Source organism: Pristiophorus japonicus, chromosome 7 (assembly GCF_044704955.1).
Source record: "Pristiophorus japonicus isolate sPriJap1 chromosome 7, sPriJap1.hap1, whole genome shotgun sequence".
Lineage (NCBI taxonomy): Eukaryota > Metazoa > Chordata > Chondrichthyes > Pristiophoridae > Pristiophorus > Pristiophorus japonicus.
In genome coordinates this window covers 80375939-80396269 of record NC_091983.1, presented here as the reverse complement: position 1 = coordinate 80396269, position 20331 = coordinate 80375939, and the positions used below count along the sequence as shown (strand labels likewise).

The following is a 20331-nucleotide window of genomic DNA, read 5'->3' as shown; positions in this document are numbered from 1 at the left end:
TAATTATATTGTAAATAGTTGGGGTCCCAGCACTGAAGCTTGCAGTACCCCACTAGTCACTGCCATTCTGAAAAGGACCCGTTTATTCCTACTCTTTGCTTCCTGTCTGCCAACCAGTTCTCTATCCATGTCAATACATTACCCCCAATACCATGTGCTTTAATTTTGCACAGTAATCTCTTGTGGGATCTTGTCAAAAGCTTTTTGAAAGTCCAAATACACCACATCCACTGTTTCTCCCTTGTCCATTCTACTAGTTACATCCTCAAAAGATTCTAGAAGATTTGTCAAGCATGATTTCCCTTTCTTAAATCCATGCTGACTTGGACCGATTCTGTCACTGCTTTCCAAATGCGCTGCTATTACATCTTTAATAATTGATTCCAACATTTTCCCCACTACCAATGTCAGGCTAACAGGTCTATAATTCCCTTTTTTCTCTCTCCCTCCTTTTTTTTAAAAAAGTAGGGTTACATTAGCTATCCTCCAATCCATTGGAACTGATCCAGAGTCTATAGAATGTTGGAAAATGACCACCAATGCATCCACTATTTCTAGGGCCACTTCCTCAAGTACTCTGAGATGCAGACTATCAGACCCTGGGGATTTATTGGCCTTCAATCCCATCAATTTCCCTAACACAATTTCCTGACTAATAAGGATTTCCTTCAGGGAGGGAGTGAATGTTTAAGTTGGTGGATGAGGCTGCTTTTCTCTGGATGGTGTCAAGCTTCGAGTGTTGTTGGAGCTGTATTCATCCAGGCAAGTGGTGAATATTCTGTCATAGGCCTGACTTGTACCTTGTAGATGGTGGAAAGACTTTGGGGAGTCACTCGCTGCAGAATACCCAGCATCTGACCTGCTCTTGTAGCCACAGTATTTATGTGGCTGGTCCAATTAAGTTTCCGGTCAATGGTAACCCTCAGGATGTTAATGGTGGGGGGTTTGATGATGGCAATGCCAATGTATATGAATGGGAGGTGGTTAGATGCTCCCGTGTTGGAGATGGTCATTGTCTGGCACTTGTGCAGTATAAATGTTACTTGCAACTTATTAGCTCAAGCCTAAGGACTCAATTTTCCCTGGTCATTTGCGCCACTCTTTTGGCGTGCGCGATTTTTCTGCCGTAATTATTTAATTCAAAGTTTCCCCCTGGAACCTATCCTCGGATAAGGAGATCAAAACTGTGAACAGTACTCCAGATGTGGTCTCACCAAAGCCCTGCACAATTGCAGCAAGACTTCCTTACTCTTGTACGCCAACCCCTTTGCAATAAAGGCCAACATGCCATTTGCCTTCCTTATTGCTTGCTGTACCTGCATGCCAACTCCGTGTTTCCTGTACAAGGACACCTAAATCTCTCTGAACACCAACATTTTAGTTTCTCACCATTTAAGAAATATTCTGTTTTTCTATTCTTCCTTCCAAAGTCAATAATCTCACATTTTCGCACATTATACTCCATCTGCCACCTTATTGCTCACTCACTTAACCTGTCCATATCCCTTTGCAAACTCTGTGTCCTCCTCACAACTTACTTTCCCACCTAGGTTTGGAACAGTGGCAAACTTGTGATACATTACACCTGGTCTCTTCATCCAAGTCATGAATATAGATTGCATTACGTGTGTCGAGGAAGCTCAAACACGTGGGGAGATTCTGTCCGAACTGACCCCAAAACCTCCCTCGGGAGCCGGCGCCTCACAACTTGAGCCTCCTCCGGGAAATCCCTTCCGTGCCTTTCAGTTCTGCGTGGAGGGGTTTCCTGTACGGGTTGCTCTTGCACACTCTCCACCTTGCCATCCGGTCACGCCATGGCGCACCATCTTGCTTCTGGAGGGGGCGGGGGACCCAATGGCGTGCTCTCTACCCGGGAGTCCTCCCTCTATTTATTGGGGACTTGGCCTGGAGGGTGTTGCATGAAACAGTCCCGTGCAATAAGTTTTTAAGTCGGTTCATGGGCTCCCAGGCCGCCTGCAATTTGTGCGGTCTGGAAGAGTCCGTGTTCCATGTTTTTAAATCGAATGTGTGAGGTTGCAGCCCCTGTTCCATTATTTGAAGGGGCTGCTCCTCAAATTCTGGTTGCACTTCAGTCCCACACTCCTGATCTGTGGGCACCCTGTGCGGAGGGGAGCGGGCAGGTCGGAAGACCTCGTAGGACTGCTTCTGGGCATGGCCAAGGAGGCCATCAGCCGGTCCAGGCAGCGGGCGGTCGAGGGGGTCGTTCAGCCCGATTGCCTGCCTCTCTTCCACGGTTACATCCAAGCCAGGGTGTCCCTGGAGATGGAGCACGCGGTGTCCACCGGTATGCTTGCGGCCTTCCGCAAGAGGTGGGCGCTGGAAGGACTGGAGTGCATCATCACCCCCGGCAACCAAATTTTAATTTGATCATTTAAGTTTAAAGTTTAATTTGCCGGTTTTAGTGCGCCCACCCCCTCCCCTCCCGCCACTTTTAGCGAGGGGGCACTTGTATAATTTCTGTTTTTCGCGCCCTAAACCCCAACCCCCCACTCCCAAAAAAAGGGGTCACTGGAAAAAAAAATATTTTGGAGTGTGACCCCTTGCAGGGGGCATTTGTTTAAAGTGCACAATTAAAATAATTGAATATAGATTGCAAATAGTTGAGGCCCAAGCACTGATCCTTGTAGCACCTTAATAGTTGCAGCCTACCAACCTGAAAATGACCTGTTTATCCACACTCTGTTTTCTGTCCATTAACCAATCCTATATCCTCTATATCCATTCTAATGTTACCCCCAACCCCATGAGCCCTTACCTTGTGAAGCATTCTTTTATGCGACATCTTATCGAATGCCTTTTTGGAAATCCCAATATACTACACTGATTCCCCTTTATCCACCCTGCTAGTTACATCCTCAAAAAACTAAACTTTGTTAAACACTATTTCCCTTTCATAAAACTATGTTGACTCTGCCTATTCATATTATAGACATAGAAACAGAAAATAGGAGCATAGTAGGCTATTCAGCCCTTCGAGTCTGCACCGCCATTCAATATGATCATGGCTGATCCTCTATCTCAACACCATATTCCCGCTTTTTCCCCATACCCTTTTCATGTCTTTTGTTTCCAGAAATCTATCTATCTCCTTCTTAAATATATTCAGTGACTTGTCCTCCATAGCCTTCTGTGGTAGAGAATTCCACAGGTTCACCACCCAGAGTGAAAAAACGTCTCCTCATCTCTATCCTAAATTTCCTACCCTGTATCTTGAGACTGTGACCCCTTGTTCTAGACTTCCCAGCCAGGGGAAACATCCTCCCTGCATCCAATCTCTCCTCATACGACATTCCTGCCATCCCAGGAATCAAACTGGTGAACCTTCACTGCACGTCCTCTATGGCAAGTATATCCTTTCTTGGGTAAGGAGACCAAAACTGCACACAATACTCCAGGTGCGGTCTCACCAAGGCCCTGTATAACTGCAGTAAGACATCCTTGCTCCTATACTCAAATCCTCTTGCAATGAAGGGCAACCTACCATTTGCCTTCCTAACTGCTTGCTGCACCTGCATGTTTGCTTTCATTGACTGGTGTGCAAGGGCACCCAGGTTCCTCTGTACATCGACTGTACCATCACCATTTAATTAATACTTTGCCCTTATGTTTTTCCTACCAAAGTGGATAACTTCACATTTATCCACGTTATACTGCATCTGCCATGTGTTTGCCTACTCACTCAACCTATCTAAATTGCCTTGCAGCGTCTTTGCATCGTTTATGCATCGTTTTTGCATCCTCCTCATAACTCACAATCCCACCTAGTTTTGTGTCGTCAGCAAACTTGTAAATATTACATTTGGTTCCCTCATCCTAATCATATATATATTATATATAGTGAATAGCTGGGGCCCAAGCACTGATCCCTGTGGTACCTCACTAGTCACTGCCCGTCACCCCGAAAAAGACCCGTTTATTTCTACTGTTTCCTGTCAGTTAGCCAATTTTTAATCCATGCCAGTACATTACCCCCAATCCTATGTGCTTTAATTTTGCACATTAACCTCTTAAGTGGGACTTTATCAAAAGCCTTCTGAAAATCCAAATACACTACATCCACTGGTTCTCTCTTATCTATTCTATCAGTTACATCCTCAAAAAACTCCAGTTAGACTTTGTCTAATCCCGTCGATATTATCCAAGTGTGCAGTTATCACGTCCTTGAAAATAGACTCTATATAGAATTTTGGAAGATGACAACCAATGCATCTACTATTTCCATGGCTATCCCTTTTAGTACTCTGGGATGCAGATCATCAGGCCCTGGGAATTTATCGGCCTTCAGTCCCATTAGTTTTTCCAACACTATTATGATTTTCACAGTGCCCTGTTACCACTTCCTTGATAATGGATTGCAGCATTTTCGTCGACAACTGATGTCAGGCTAACTGGCCTGTAATTCCCTGTTTTCTCTCTCCCTCCTTTCTTGAATAGCAGTGTGACATTTGCTACTTTATAATCTGCTGGAACTGTTCTGGAATCTAGGGAATTTTGGAAGATCACAACAGATGCATCCACTATCTCAGCTGCCACTTCTTTTAGAACCCTAGGAAGTAGGCCATCGGGTCGTGGACATTTGTCAGCTTTAGTCCAATTTGAAGATGGCAGGATGACTGGACAGAGATGATCAAATAACATACTGTGTTCTGTACAGTGTGATGCTGGAGATGGGTGAAGTGAACAGTGCGCATGGAGACCAGGTCTACTTAAGACAGTAAGTGCACAAATTCTAGAAATCTGAAATAAAACCAGAGGATTCTGGAAATGCACAGCCATTGGGCTTTGAAAGAGAAAGATAGGCTAGCCTTTTGAGTTTAACCCTTTATTTTTCTCCAGTGCCTCTATATTATTTTTATAATATGGCGACCAGAACTGTACACAGAGTGTGATCGAACCTAGGTTCGATACACGTTTAACATAACTTACCTACTTTTTAATTCTTTTCCTCTAGAAATAAACCCTAGTGCTTAGTTTGCTTTTTCAATGGCCTTGCTAACCTGTGTCACAACTTTTAGCGATATATGTATTTGTACTTCGAGATCCCTTTGTTCCTCTATCCTACCTAGACTCGCACCCTCCAAGTAATAAGTGACCTCCCTATTCTTCCTACCAAAATGTAATGCCTCACATTTCATAGAATCATTGACGTTTACAGCACGGAAGGAGGCCATTTCGGCTCATCTTGTCTGTACCGGCCAACAAGAGGCTATCCAGCTTAATCCCACTTTCCAGCTCTAGGTCCGTAACCCTGCAGGTTACGGCACTTCAAGTACACATCCAAGTACTTTTTAAATGTGGTGAGGGTTTCTGCCTCTACTACCCTGTCAGGCAGTGAGTTCCAGATCCCCTCTGCGTGAAGAAATTTGCCCTCAAATCCCCTCTAAACCTTCTACCAATTACTTTAAATTTACGCCCCCTGGTTGTAGGCCCTTTCTATCCACTATATCTAGGCCCCTCTTAATTTTATACACCTCAATGATGTCTCCTCTCCGCCTCTGTTCCAAGGAAAACAAACCCAGCCTATCTAATCTGTCTTCATAGCTAAGATTCTCCACTCCCGGCAACAGCCTCATAAATCTCCTTTGTACCCTCACCAATGCAATCACGTCCTTCCTGTAATGCGGCGACCAGAACTGCACGAAGTACTCCAGCTTTGTTTATTTGTGTTGAACTTCAGTTGCCAATTATATATGAACATAAGAAATAGGAGCAGCAGTAGGTCATACGGCCCCTCGAGCCTGCTCCGCCATTCAATAAGATCATGGCTGATCTGATCATGGACTCAGCTCCACTTCCCTGCTCGCTCCTCATAACCCCTTGTCAAGCCTCTTCATAATCTTATATGTTTTGATAATATCACCTCTCATTCTTCTGAATTCCAATTGGAGGCCCAACCTACTCAACCTTTCTTCGTAAGTCAACTCCCTCATCTCCGGAATCAACCTAGTGAACCTTCTCTGAACTGCCTCTAAAGCAAGCATATCCTTTCGTAAATATGGAAACCAAAACTGCACGCAGTATTTCAGGTGTGGCCTCACCAATACCTTGCATAGTTGTAGCAAGACTTCCCTGCTTTTATATTCCATCCCCTTTGCAATAAAGGCCAAGATTCCATTGGCCTTCCTGATCACTTGCTGTACCTACAGACTATCCTTTTGTGTTTCATGCACAAGTACCCCAGGTCCCGCTGTACTGCAGCACTTTGCAATCTTTCTCCATTCAAATAATAATAAATGCCCATTCTGCAAGATTATTAATGTCCTAATAACATAAGAACATAAGAATTAGGAACAGGAGTAGGCCATCTAGCCCCTCGAGCCTGCTCCGCCATTCAACAAGATCATGGCTGATCTGGCCGTGGACACAGCTCTACTTACCCGCCCGCTCTCCGTAACCCTTAATTCCCTTATTGGTTAAAAATCTATCTATCTGTGATTTGAATACATTCAATGAGCTAGCCTCAACTACTTCCTTGGGCAGAGAATTCCACAGATTCACAACCCTCTGGGAAAAGAAATTCCTTCTCAACCCGGTTTTAAATTGGTTCCCCCGTATTTTGAGGCTGTGCCCCCTAGTTCGAGTCTCCCCGATCAGTGGAAATAACCTCTCTGCCTCTATCTTGTCTATCCCTTTCATTATTTTAAATGTTTCTATAAGATCACCCCTCATCCTTCTGAACTCCGAGTAAAGACCCAGTCTACTCAATCTATCATCATAAGGTAACCCCCTCATCTCCGGAATCAGCCTAATGAATCGTCTCCAAAGCTAGTATATCCTTCCTTAAGAAAGGTGACCAAAACTGCACGCAGTACTCCAGCTGCTGCCTCACCAATACTCTGTACAGTTGCAGCAGGACCTCCCTGCTTTTGTACTCCATCCCTCTCGCAATGAAGGCCAACATTCCATTCGCCTTCCTGATTACCTGCTGCACCTGCAAACTAACTTTTTGGGATTCATGCACAAGGAACCCCAGGTCCCGCTGCACCGCAGCATGTTGTAATTTCTCCCCATTCAAATAATATTCCCTTTTACTGTTTTTTTTCCCCCCCAAGGTGGATGACCTCACATTTTCCAACATTGTATTCCATCTGCCAAACCTTAGCCCATTCGCTTAACCTATCTAAATCTCTTTGCAGCCTCTGTGTCCTCTACACAACCCGCTTTTCCACTAATCTATGTGTCATCTGCAAATTTTGTTACACTACACTCTGTCTCTTCTTCCAGGTCATCTATGTATATTGTAAACAGTTGTGATCCCAGCACCGATCCCTGTGGCACACCACTAACCACCGATTCCCAACCCGAAAAGGACCCATTTATCCCGACTCTCTGCTTTCTGTTAGCTAGCCAATTCTCGATCCATGCCAATACATTTCCTCTGACTCCGCGTATCTTTATCTTCTGAAGTAACCTTTTGTGTGGCACCTTATCGAATGCCTTTTGGAAATCTAAATACACCACATCCATCGGTACACCTCTATCCACCATGCTCGTTATATCCTCAAAAGAATTCCAGTAAATTAGTTTAACATGATTTCCCCTTCATGAATCCATTTCTAGTCTGCTTGATTGCACTATTCCTATCTAGATGTCCTGCTATTTCTTCCTTAATGATAGCTTCAAGCACTTTCCCCACTACAGATGTTAAACTAACCGGCCTACAGTTACCTGCCTTTTGTCTGCCCCCTTTTTTAAACAGAGGCGTTACATTAGCTGCTTTCCAATCCACTGGTACCTCCTCAGAATCCAGAGAACTTTGGTAGATTATAACGAATGCATCTGCTATAACTTCCGCCATCTCTTTTAATACCCTAGGATGCATTTCATCAGGACCAGGGGACTTGTCGACCTTGAGTCCCATTACCCCCCTAGTGATAGTGATTATCTCAAGGTCCTCCCTCCCCACATTCCAGTGACCAGCAATTTTTGGCATGGATTTTGTGTCTTCCACTGTGAAGACCGAAGCAAAATAATTGTTTAAGGTCTCAGCCATTTCCACATTTCCCATTATTAAATCCCCCTTCTCATCTTCTAAGGGACCAACATTTACTTTAGTCACTCTTTTCCGTTTTGTATATCGGTAAAAGCTTTTACTATCTGTTTTTATGTTTTGCGCAAGTTTACTTTCGTAATCTATCTTTCCTTTCTTTATTGCTTTCTTAGTCATTCTTTGCTGTCGTTTAAAATTTTCCCAATCTGCTAGTTTCCCACTAACCTTGGCCACCTTATACGCATTGGTTTTTAATGTGATACTCTCCTTTATTTCCTTGGTTATCCACGGCTGGTTATCCCTTCTCTTACCGCCCTTCTTTTTCACTGGAATATATTTTTGTTGAGCACTATGAAAGAGCTCCTTAAAAGTCCTCCACTGTTCCTCAATTGTGCCACCGTTTAGTCTGTGTTTCCAGTCTACTTTAGCCAACTCTGCCCTCATCCCACTGTAGTCCCCTTTGTTTAAGCATAGTACGCTCGCTTGAGACACTACTTCCTCACCCTCAACTTGCATTACAAATTCAACCATACTGTGATCACTCATTCCGAGAGGATCTTTTACTAGGAGATCGTTTATTATTCCTGTCTCATTACACAGGACCAGATCTAAGATAGCTTGCTCCCTTGTAGGTTCTGTAACATACTGTTCTAAGAAAAATCCCGTATGCATTCTATGAATTCCTCAAGGCTACCCCGTGCGATTTGGTTTGACCAATCGATATGTAGGTTAAAATCCTCCATGATTACTGCCGTTCCTTTTTCCACATGCCTCCATTATTCCCTTGATTATTGCCCGCCCCACCGTGAAGTTATTATTTGGGGGCCTATAAACTACGCCCACCAGTGACTTTTTCCCCTTACTATCTCTAATCTCCACCCACAATGATTCAACATTTTGTTCATTAGAGCCAATATCGTCTCTCACAACTGCCCTGATATCATCCTTTATTAACAGAGCTACCCCACCTCCTTTCCCTACTTGTCTATCTTTCCGAATTGTCAGATACCCCTGTTTGTTTAATTCCCAGTCTTGACCACCCTGCAACCACGTTTCTGTAATGGCCACCAAATCATACCCATTTGTAATGATTTGTGCCGTCAACTCATTTACTTTATTTCGAATGCTGCATGCGTTTAGGTAGAGTGTTTTAATACTAGTTTTTAAACCATGATTTTTAGTTTTGACCCCTCCTGCAGCCCCTTTATATTCATACATATTGTCCCTTTCTATCACCTTGTGGTTTACACTTACCCCAGTGCTACTCTGCTCTGTTGCCTCCTGCCTTTTGCATTATTTTTTGGGGTCCTGTTCATCTGAGCTCTCACCCACTCTAACTAGCTCAGAGCCCTCTCCTGGGTTCCGAATACTCCTTGCATTGAGGCACCGAGCTTTCATGCTTGCCTTTTTATGACACTTTGACCCTTTAGAATTTTGCTGTTCAGTTGCCTTTTTTGTTTTTTGCCTTGGGTTTCTCTACCCTCCACTTTTACTCATCTCCTTTCTGTCTTTTGCTTTTGTCTCCATTTTGTTTCCTTCTGTCTCCCTGCATTGGTTCCCATCCCCCTGCCATACTAGTTTAACTCCTCCCCAACAGCACTAGCAAACACTTCCCCTAGGACATTGGTTCCGGTCTTGCCCAGGTGCAGACCGTCCGGTTTGTACTGGTCCCAACTCCCCCAGAACCGGTTCCAATGCCCCAGGAATTTAACACCGAGCAGGAAGTAGAAAAGTTCAGAAGGCATGGTCATACCACAGGCAAAGTGAATTAGTGAGGAACAGGAGTGTGTGGCCATCCATCAGAATAGGAAGAGAAGACAGGAGGTAGTGCAGGGATCTCCTGAGTGTGTTGAATTGACAAACAGATATTCAGCTTGTAGCAGGAAACAACTTGGAGGGGGGAAACCAGGAGCAAAACCACAGCATCGCGGAATAAGCAGTAACCAAAGAACAAAGTCTGAAATGCAGAAATGTTGTAGTTATAGGGGAATCCAGGGTCAGGAAATAGACAAGTACTTCTGCAGTTGCAATGGAGAGCTCCGAATGCAAAAGATTTTGAAGAAATGTTGGCATCAATTACATTAGAAGTAATAGAATGTGCAAAGGGAGATTCAGTAATTAGGAGATAGATTAAAGAGCAGAAATTCCAGGGTGGTACCCGCAGGATTACTCCTGATGCCATTTGCTGATCACATTAGGAATAGTACAAGAATGGAGTTAAATATGCAGCTCGAAGATGGCGTAGGAGGAAAGGGTTCAGATTCCTGCAACATAGTTAAGTTCTGGAGGTGGAGTAGCCCTTACAGGATGGATGGGGTTCACTTAAGATGTATGTCCTTGATGGAAGTTTAGCTAGTGCTGTGGGGGACGTTTTAAACTATTAAGCAGAGGAACAGAACAAAAGATGAGGAAGCAGAAAGGAGAGCAAAATGGGGACAAGGAAGATAAGAAAGATAAAGGAGAAAATCATGAAAATGAGGAAGCAGGGAAATGAACATGATTACCAAATAGAGAGAAGCACAAAATATTGTGAATAAAACTGGTGAGCTGGAGGCACAATTGTTTTGGGAAATACAAATTAACAGCATTAACAAAAACCGGATTTAGACTAGGGCAGTACTGTAGTACTGGGAGCTGAATTTTCCTGGTTACAAAATGCAATGGGATAAAAGGGGTGACAAGTATTAGTAAAGGATTGCATTCCTTTATAGATTCCTGACACTGGCTTGGAGTCTAGTCCAAGATTGCAGACCCGTTGCAATGAATGGAGCCGCTCCAGGATGTACTGACCTAAATACTCAACCTGAGCTTTTCCTCCCTTTGGGCCAATATTGAAAAATTTCCCAGCAAATTCAGATCCCACTATAAATCAGAATTACAGATAGTATAGGAACTGAGATATTTTAAGCTTTATAAAATTTATATCACCTGTGGTACAGTATATAACCCAAGAATCTGGGGAAATTTTGGGATGAAATCTGCATGATTCAAAGATTACTATTTTATTAAGAGTTAAAGTTGTATAAGTGAGCATAGCATACATATTTTCTCTTAATTCTATGAAAATTATATACTTTTGGAAGCTTCAAATTAGATATGGAATAATAATTTTAAGATCAATTTATTTTAATTCAAAATTGGATAACAAGACCAATTTGCAGTATCAAAGGAGAATGACTTGATAAGATGATTCTTCAGCTTTCAGAAACAGATGCCTTAAGAGTAATCTTACAGATGTGCACAAGATAGTTGACAGGATTGAGAAAGTAAACCCAAACAATATTTTCAATGCAGGAGAACCAGAGGGCACAGGTTCAAGGTTGTAAAAGGAAAATCTAGGACAGTCAGCAGAAAATATTTATTTTATACAGACACATCAACAGTTTACCAGGAAGAGTGGTTCAGCACAGGATACAGGACTCATTTATGAAACAGCTAATGTTGCAATGGGAAGATGGTGAGATTGTTATTCTGGAATAAGATCAAATGCAAAGATCGTTCATCAGAATAGGTTTCCTATTTTGCATGGGGCGGGAGGATGGGAATGAGAGGGGGCAGAACACAAAATGGATTTTTTGGGGGGGTTGGGGAAAAGAGAGAGAAAAGGAGGAGATAACAAGGAGGGCAACGTGAACAGGGAATGGATTGCATCTTAAACACCCAGCGCCAGCTTTTCTTAAGGCACATGCCAACAGTCATGTTCCCAGAGAACACATCGCTTTTCCCTGCCCGCCCCTGAAAAATATGGTGTTGTTCCATTTCTCAGGGCAGCAACTCTCAACTTCAAAAGTGAAAATGTTAATGGCTCAGATTTTACAGGGCCTATGACCACATATTTGCTACAATTTTGCAGGGCCTTGGTGAGACCACAACTGGAATACTATGCACAGTTGTGGTCTCCTTATCCAAGAGAGGATATATAGGTACAACATCCCAATACCTAAAAACCTGAATTATCCGAAAACTGGACATTTTGCAGATCGCAGAAAGAGTTGTCTGGAATCCGGAAATATTTCCCAAAAGGACTTTTTTTTTTAAACGGCACATTACAGACCTGCGATCGGTCAGAGTCTTTAGGAATGCCCCACGACCCCGACCCACATGCGACCAGAGCCGATCCACGTACTCCCCTCGGCCAGGCCCCACGTGACCTGACTCAAAGGCTGTGGTCTTTTTTCCGATTTAAAGATAGTGTGAATTTGTGTTGTTTGCCATTGCAACGATGTCAAAAAGGCCAACAGATACCCAATGAGTAACACAGGTAGTGCAAAGAGGAAACATAATTCACTGTCAATTGGCAAGAAAGTGGAGTTACTGCAGAAATTAGATAGAGGTGCTTCAGTGAGAAGACTGAGTAAAGAGAATGGTGTTGGAATCGCCACCATTTATGATATTAAAAATACCAAGAACAGATCATGAAGTTTTATGCAGAAAGTGACGTTCGGAAAGAAATGACAGAGAAAAACTATGCATAAGCCTAAAAGTGCTGAGTTGGATCGGGTAATGACGGAGTGGTAGCAACAGAGGACAAGTCAAAAGGTTCCTTTGTCTGGCCCAATGGTGATGCAACAAGCCAAGATATTCCATGCAGAACTGGAGATTGAAACTTCATGCGAGTACTTTTCAGGTTGACTAACCAAATTTAAAAGGCATCATGGCATCAGGCAATTGAAAGTATGTGGTGAAAAAGCCTTAGCAGATCATGAAGCAGCTGAAGGTTATGATGAGTTTGTTAAACTAATTGCTGATGAAAACCTTTCGGCTGAGCAAATCTATAATGCCGACGAGACAGCACTGTTTTGGCACTATATACACCGAGAAAGACATTAGCAACAGTAGAAGAATCGCAGCCAGATGTAAATCACACCAAAGATAGACTGACTGTGCTTGTTTGTGCAAATGTGACTGGGGCACAAATGTAAGCTTATGGTCATCGGGAAAAGCCAACGTTCAAGATGTTTCAAGGTCATGTGAGTATTCCCAGTGCATTATTATGCTAATAAGAGAACATGGGTAACCAGGGTAATTTTTCCGAACTGGTTTGAGAAGCATTTTCTTCGCCAGGCTCATTGGATGGCAGCTGGCCTTGAAGAAAATTGCAAAATATTCTTGCTGCTAGACAATTGCTCAGCACATCCTGATGCTGAGCTTCTAGTAAAGGATAATGTCCATGGAATCTATTTACCTCCCAATGTAACATCATTGGTACAGCCAATGGACCAAGGAATGTTGAGATCAATGAAGTGTCTCCACAAAAACTAATTTATGAGGTGTTTGCTTCGTGCTGTGAACAGAGGCCTGGGAATAACAGCGTTCTCAAAAGCTTTCTCTATGAAGGACTCCACATGGGCAGCTGCGGATGCGTGGAATGAGGTAACTAGACACACCTTGGCCAATGCTTGGCATAACCTCTGGCCAGCAACTATGGTTAATGAAAATGATGACGATGTTGATGATGACTTTGAAGATTTTCATGTGTCCAGAGAGAAGGAAATGATTGCTGCTCTTGTAGAATACGCAAAAGGAGGTGTGAAGCTGCACTAGAATTGAATGAAGACAATGTCACAGAAGTTATGGACATAGACAATGATGCTCCCGTTGTGCATGCAGTGACAGATGATGAAATTGTGGGCATGGTTTTGTATCCAGAGGAAAATGATGAAAGCAGTGAGGATGACAATGCTGATGTTGACAATCAAGTGGAAAAAGTGTCCATTAACAAAGTGGAAAATCTGTCAAGAATTGATTAACGCCCTAAAGCAACGAAACTGCGCAAGTGAAGAGGAAATAATACAGGTGTATAAAATTTGGGAAAAATCGAACAAGCGCTCAAATTACTTAACCGATTAAAATAAGTCGCTATGTTTCAAAGGGTATCGCAAGAGAGTGCCCAAAACCTAAAGCCTTCAATGTACCAGCAATTTCCAAATTTGAAAATCCTACTGCTGGCCCATCTTCAGTCCCAGACATCATAGCTAAGCCCTTGACCTCAAGCATAACCTCTAGCCAATTGTAACCTGTACCGATTTCTGTGCAGCTTACTTAGGAAGTGGATCACAGGAAGATTATTTTTTGTAGATGCATCTTACCAACTGAATTGCAGCCGTTTTTCTGATTGATAATGATCACATGACTTATTGCTGATTGGTCCTCTTGGAGGATAAGCCATACCCTGAAGTTTCTCTGGAATGTGAGAATGGAAACTCCCAGCCTAACTTTGCACATTGTAACATGATCCATTTTGACTTCAGAAGTCAGAAAGGGCACATCTCTCCCCCAGTCAAAGTGTCTTACGCCAGCGCAAGTGCATCCCTCCCCCAGCCAAAGTGACTTATCCCAGCGCAAGTGCATGACCTTAAACTCCCCCCCCCACCCCCCAATAGATGCGGCATTGTGTATGGATTGTTAACAGGTTTATTGGGTATGAAGTGAATAGTGACAGTGTCGTGACTTCTGGATTTCATCCACTCCAACGATGTCCCTTGTAGGGGGTTGTAAGAACATGATCCGTCTTCCAAGTTCGCTCTCTCCCTTCTGGTTCCCCACCCGCCCCCCCTCCTCCCCCCCCCCACCCCCCACCCCGTGTCTGTCTCTCTCTTTCCCCCCGCTCCCCCCCACCACCGGCTCTCTCTCCCTCTTCCTTCCCTTCCCTCTCCCTCTCTCTCTTCCACTCCCTTCTCGGCCGCCCGCCGCTTCTCTAGCCCTGTTTTTGGATGCCCACTGCTTCTCTCCCCGTCTGCTCTCTTGGCCGCCCACAGGCCCTCTTGGGGCCAGATGGATCAGAGGTTCAGCGATGTCGGCACCTCAGAGCTGCAGTGGAGGCAACATGGTGTTGTGGGGCTGCTCGGAGGCTCGGCACTCTGGAGGCAAAGTTTTCGACGGATCGGATCGGAGGATGGATCGGCGATGCAGATGGGCGCATGAGGAAAAGGATTAGTGTAAATTGTGCTGGAGGGGGCGGTGGCGGAGTTGGAGACTATTTGTCCTAATTCTCACTTCTGCGCATGCGTCTCCTAGGGAGACTTAGTACAAATAGTTACTCCGATTCTTTATACATTACAGGGTACCTGTATTCTGTTTCATACCTGTATGCTGCTTACCAAATAAAAACCTTTATTTATTATACTTCATGCTTTGAGTACATTCCTTTTCATATTTTAAGTATATTTTAAGCTGTACATACCTTTTCAAAGATAAATCCAGAAAAATATGCAAACCAGCCCGGTCTCAAGGTTGCCGATCCGGAAATACCCGAAACTCAGCCCAAGGGTTTCCGGAATCGGGACGTTGGGATTGTCTGCGAAATCTGGAAATACTAAAAATTGTTCACAAGGTTGCCAGATTCGGGACATCGAATTTTCAGCTCGGAAATTCAGAAATACCCGAAACTCAGCCCAAGGGTTTCCGGATTAGAGACATCTGATTGTCTGTGAAATCTGGAAATACCCAAAAATTGTCCACAATGTTGCCGGATTCAGGATGTTGAATTTTTAGCTCGGAAATACCTGAAACTGTTCTAACTGACTAGAACTGGAGCAAACTAAGTGACGAGAATTCCGATTTCTAAGATGCTCCGTTCTACGCCAGTTGCTCCTAAAAATCAGGAGCAAATCTTGTGGAAACTTGGGACCATACAAAGTATGTTGTGCATGGAGTATGAAGAAAAGTACTATTAAAGAGCAGAGTGCAAATGATTTATACAAGCTAGATATTTTTTGGGCCCAAGTTTCCACAGGATAAAAAACGGGCACCCCTCCGAGCTGGGCGCCGGTTTTTCGCGCCTAAAACGGCGCCAGAAAAAAAACGCGCTATTCTCGAGCGCTTTTCAGCTCCTTGTCTGTTTGGCGCGGCGCCCAGGGGGGCGGAGCCTACACTCGCGCCAATTTTGTAAGTGGGTGGGGGCGGGTACTATTTAAATGAGTTTTTTACCTGCCGGCATCGCTGCGCGTGCGCGTTGGAGCATTCGCGCATGCTCAGTGTGAAAAAAAACATTGGCACTCGGCCATTTTGTAGTTCTTTGTAGCTGTTTAATTTTTGAACATTTTTTAATAAAACCACATTGCCATCAGCACATCAGTACTGAGGCTTCCCTTCTCACGGTCTCCTTCCCCTCCCTCCCCTCCGCGGCAACAAGCCGCTGTCTCCTTCCCCTCCCTCCCCTCCGCAGCAACAAGACGCTGTCTCCTTCCCCTCCCTCCCCTCCCTCCACGGCAACAAGCCACTGCCTCCTTCCCCTCCCTCCCCTGCGCAGCAACAAGCCGCTATCTCCTTCCCCTCCCTCCCCTGCGCGCCAACAAGCCGCTGTCTCCTTCCCCTCCCTCCCCTGCGCGGCAACAAACCGCTGTCTCCTTCCCCTCCCTCCCCTGCGCGGCAACAAGCCGCTGTCTCCTTCCCCTCCCTCCTCTGCGCGGCTGAAGCACTTTCACACAGGTAGGAAGATGGTTTATTTAATCTTTTCTTTGCTTATAAATGTTTATTCAGGTTGGATTTATTTGTATAATATTTGTAGAAGTATGAATAAGGATTGATTGTAGAATTTAATGAGTTCCCTTCCCCCCACCACCCCCCCCACCTCATTCTGGACGCCTAATTTGTAACCTGCGCCTGATTTTTTAATGTGTAGAACAGGTTTTTTCAGTTCTACAAAAATCTTCACTTACTCCATTCTACTTTAGTTTGGAGTACATTTTCACTGTGGAAACTTTGAAATCAGGCGTCAGTGGCCGGACACGCCACCTTTTGAAGAAAAAATTCTGTTCTAAGGTAGAACTGTTCTAACTCACTAGAACTGCAGAAAAAAAAAAGTGGAGAATTGCGATTTCTAAGATAGTCCGTTCTCCACTAGTTGCTCCTAAAAATCAGGCGCAAATCATGTGGAAACTTGGGCCCATTAAGTTTTTCAAAAGGTGGTTTATTGATTAATTTTTACTGAATATATGCTTAATCATTTAACTATGTTAGATTTTTTTTAATGAACGCTAGAGGCTACTGTGATTAAGTATATGCTACAATTCAGCTCAATTTAATATTAAGATTTTGAAGGTTAGAAATAGACATTTCTGCCTATAGTTATCCAACATAGCAGTCAATACAGTGAATATATTGTTCATAGTACAGTTGAACCTCTGAGGTCCGGCATCCTCGGGACCTGACCGGTGCTACAAGAGAATTTTCTAAACCACGGGAGGTCACGCCAAGCCTCATCATAGGCAGTCCCCCGAGGTCAAGGATTCCACACTAAAAATGAGTAATCAGGTGACTGATGAACTCATTTTAAACGGTGGGAGATGCCTGCGCGTGAATTCTTTTAACGTGGGGTGGCTGTTGCACACCAGTCACCACACAGGCTTGATGGAGCAAGGTCTTGGCAAGGGGATCCAAGGCGACTGGAGATCAGGCTCCGCCGCATGAGTCAATTTATACATACACTCAAATATACTCCTACTATCCTCCTTCCCACAGGACACCTCTCTAAGTGGAATTCATAGTACTCAATGTGAGCCTCACGACCTCACAGCCTCGCTATTGGCCCGTGCTGTGCCTTCCCTTGGTCTTGTCCACACTGTTCCACCTCTGGGCTCCGACCTCTCCGCTCTCCCAGGCCTCCACATTCTCGACTTCCGGACCTCGTCACTTCCGACCTCACTCCTAGCCTAGGCTTACTAGCACCTGTCGACAGTGACCGGGCTCCTCTGTGCGCGAGTGCTGGTAGTCTGTGGGCGGCTCCCTCAGCACCCACGCACACACTCACACACTCACTGACAGCCGCTCCCAGCCAATCGCCACACGCACACCGAGCCCGCTTTCTGAAACACCGTTTAAAGTTACAGACCTACAGCACAGCCCCCGGATAGCGCCTTGCACACTCAGATTGCAGAGATAACACATTGCAACACGCACTGAGATGGCACAGATAACTTCAGACTGCAAAACTCAAGACTACATTTCAAACTCTCAGGCTGCGAAACTCAGGCTTCGCTCTTTCTCTCCATGTAGAAATCTCCCAGCCACATTTATTCATTAATGCGAAGGTTTGGTACCCGGGTGCTGTCATCAGGCCCAACTAATGCTGAACCACTGATATTTCTGAACCAGAGAATCCCTGACCAGAGAGGTCCAACCTATAGTAACACCAGCTTTTAATTTTATTATAGAGTTTCTTGGTATTCATGGTGTTTTTTTTCAATTTGTAAGTCTCTGGAGGAAAACAAATACATATGAACTCGTGGATCCAGTTATACAACAGCTGATCAATTAAATGTCCAACTGAAAAGTGTTCAATGTTTTGCAAATTGACAGATTTTACTCCTTCAAAGGAAGTATGTTCACGATATTCAAGTACAGGTTGTACCTCTCCAGTCCGGGACTCCCTAATCCGAAATATCCATGGTTCGCCATCAGTCCCGGCATGGGTGGCGTCCCGACTTCCCAGTGATTGCAGGTAACAACTAGATGCTGTGCAGTGGCTTTCTGCGCAGCACGCTTCTGGGTCATTGGTTTCAACCGCGTCATACCCTGCGACTGGATTGAATAGATTTGCGCATACGCACAAAAACCACGCAAATCCAGCTTCAGGGTCAGGACCAGACAGCCGTCTCCATCCTCCATCTTGTTTCAAACTGACTGGAGCTGTGGGGGGTGGGGGCCGGGGGTGGAGAAGAGAGATGACACGATCTTAAAAGAAAAAAGCAGCAAACCAGCATAGCGAGAGAGAGCGAGCGAGCGAGCAAGGCCAAAGTTTCGTAGCTGGAGGCGTTCAGGAGCCCGGGCGCTGTCATCGGGTACCAGTAAGCCTAGGCTCGGTGTGACCTCCTGGGGTTCAGAAAATTCTCTGTTCCGGCACCGGTCAGATCCTGAGGGTGCCAGACCAGAGAGGTCCGAATTTGTACTGTAATTAGAAAGTTGGAGAGATTATGGACAACTATTTTTGTCAACAACCAAAGTGGTCTGTCCTTTGAAATGTTATTCTGGAACAACTGTAAAGAACACAGTGGGTACGTGTTTGCAAGTCGAGCCGCAATCCTGAAAATGATTTGACTAGTTTTATCATAATTAAAGAACATAGTCTGTGCAAAATTGCATATTTTTTCAAACTGTGAGTATATTACATCTTTCCAGATAATATGCAATTTGGTTTTAGTTAAGCATATTTATCATACTCTCCCTAAATTGTAATCACGTGGACACTAAGCAAATGCATCCACGTTACTGAGGCAAGCTTTTTCTTTCTATGCTAGATTTCTACAGTTCTTAAAACTGGTAGTGATGTGAAAATGTTTTCTACACAAAAAAGTAAATGTTGCAGATTTAAAAGACAACGTGATCTGTGACACTTACGAGATGCTCCCCATGCAGTGTCCCTCCACTCATCTCCGAGGAATATCCCTTTTTGGCCATCTTTAGCTGAATCATCTGATTCCCAGAATTTCTTAGCAGGTAAAAGCTAAAAGAAGACAGTAAATAAATGATAACTACATTAAACAGGTAAACTTAGAGAAAAAGCAACATTTTTATGCAGCAACAACTTGGCAATCACATGTTGGTAAAAAAATAAATAGCCTAAGCACTTAATTTGTTTTTGATCTCAGCTTTCCCTTGATATACAAACTGGGATGTTTTGCTATTAAACAATGTCACATCCGCAGAACTGGGACTGCTTTGTACTCAGTTATTATCTAGTTTTATGGAAACTTAAAGTAGTTCATTTTAATTAGCTTCAATTTCAAGGCCCATTACATACTGAACACAGTGGTAAGCTGAAAACCAGCATTATGAATTATTTTTTTTTTTTAAAAAGAATACTATCCTATACTGTTTCATATTCCCTTTGCTTCAAGAATCCACAAGATATTCACCTCCTGTATTGAACAGGGAAAACAACCAACTCCAAGGTGTCAATCAATGCTGCTGGAGTTGGGCACCAAGAGGCAGGGAATGAAAAACCAGAGGGACTACTCTCCCTCTAATAAATTTATTACTCTGTGGGGAGATATCTGGGCCCAGAAATTCATTTGAATGCCAATCGGCTACGAGAAATGTAACAGGGCATGACTGGAGCAAAATCATTCGTATAAAGGGGTTGCAGGCACGCGCATTATTTGCTACACTCCTTGGGAAACCAGCCTGCAAGGGGCCAGGAAATTTAGCTATCGTGGGAGCCAGAATTGATCTTTAGGTGCCCTTCGGCGACATCATTCAAAGACATGGGGTCAGTTTTCACAATTACGCTGGTGACACCCAGTTCTAGCTGTCTACGGCCTGTCTCAATCCCTACACTGCTTTAGTGTGATATGCACTCTTGGATGCACTGCAATTTCCTC

The 20331-nt window shown here is 44.1% G+C and overlaps 1 protein-coding gene across 12 annotated transcripts in view; it reads right to left on the bottom strand.

Annotated features, from left to right (window-relative positions):
- LOC139267173 (pumilio homolog 2-like) overlaps window positions 1-20331 on the bottom strand; it is a 156694-nt gene that overhangs the window by 74505 nt on the left and 61858 nt on the right. For all 12 annotated transcript variants that reach the window (XM_070885094.1, XM_070885087.1, XM_070885093.1 and 9 more), the window contains one exon: window positions 19349-19454. In XM_070885094.1, coding sequence (XP_070741195.1) covers window positions 19349-19454 — 106 coding nt within the window. The remainder of the gene's footprint in view (window positions 1-19348; window positions 19455-20331) is intronic.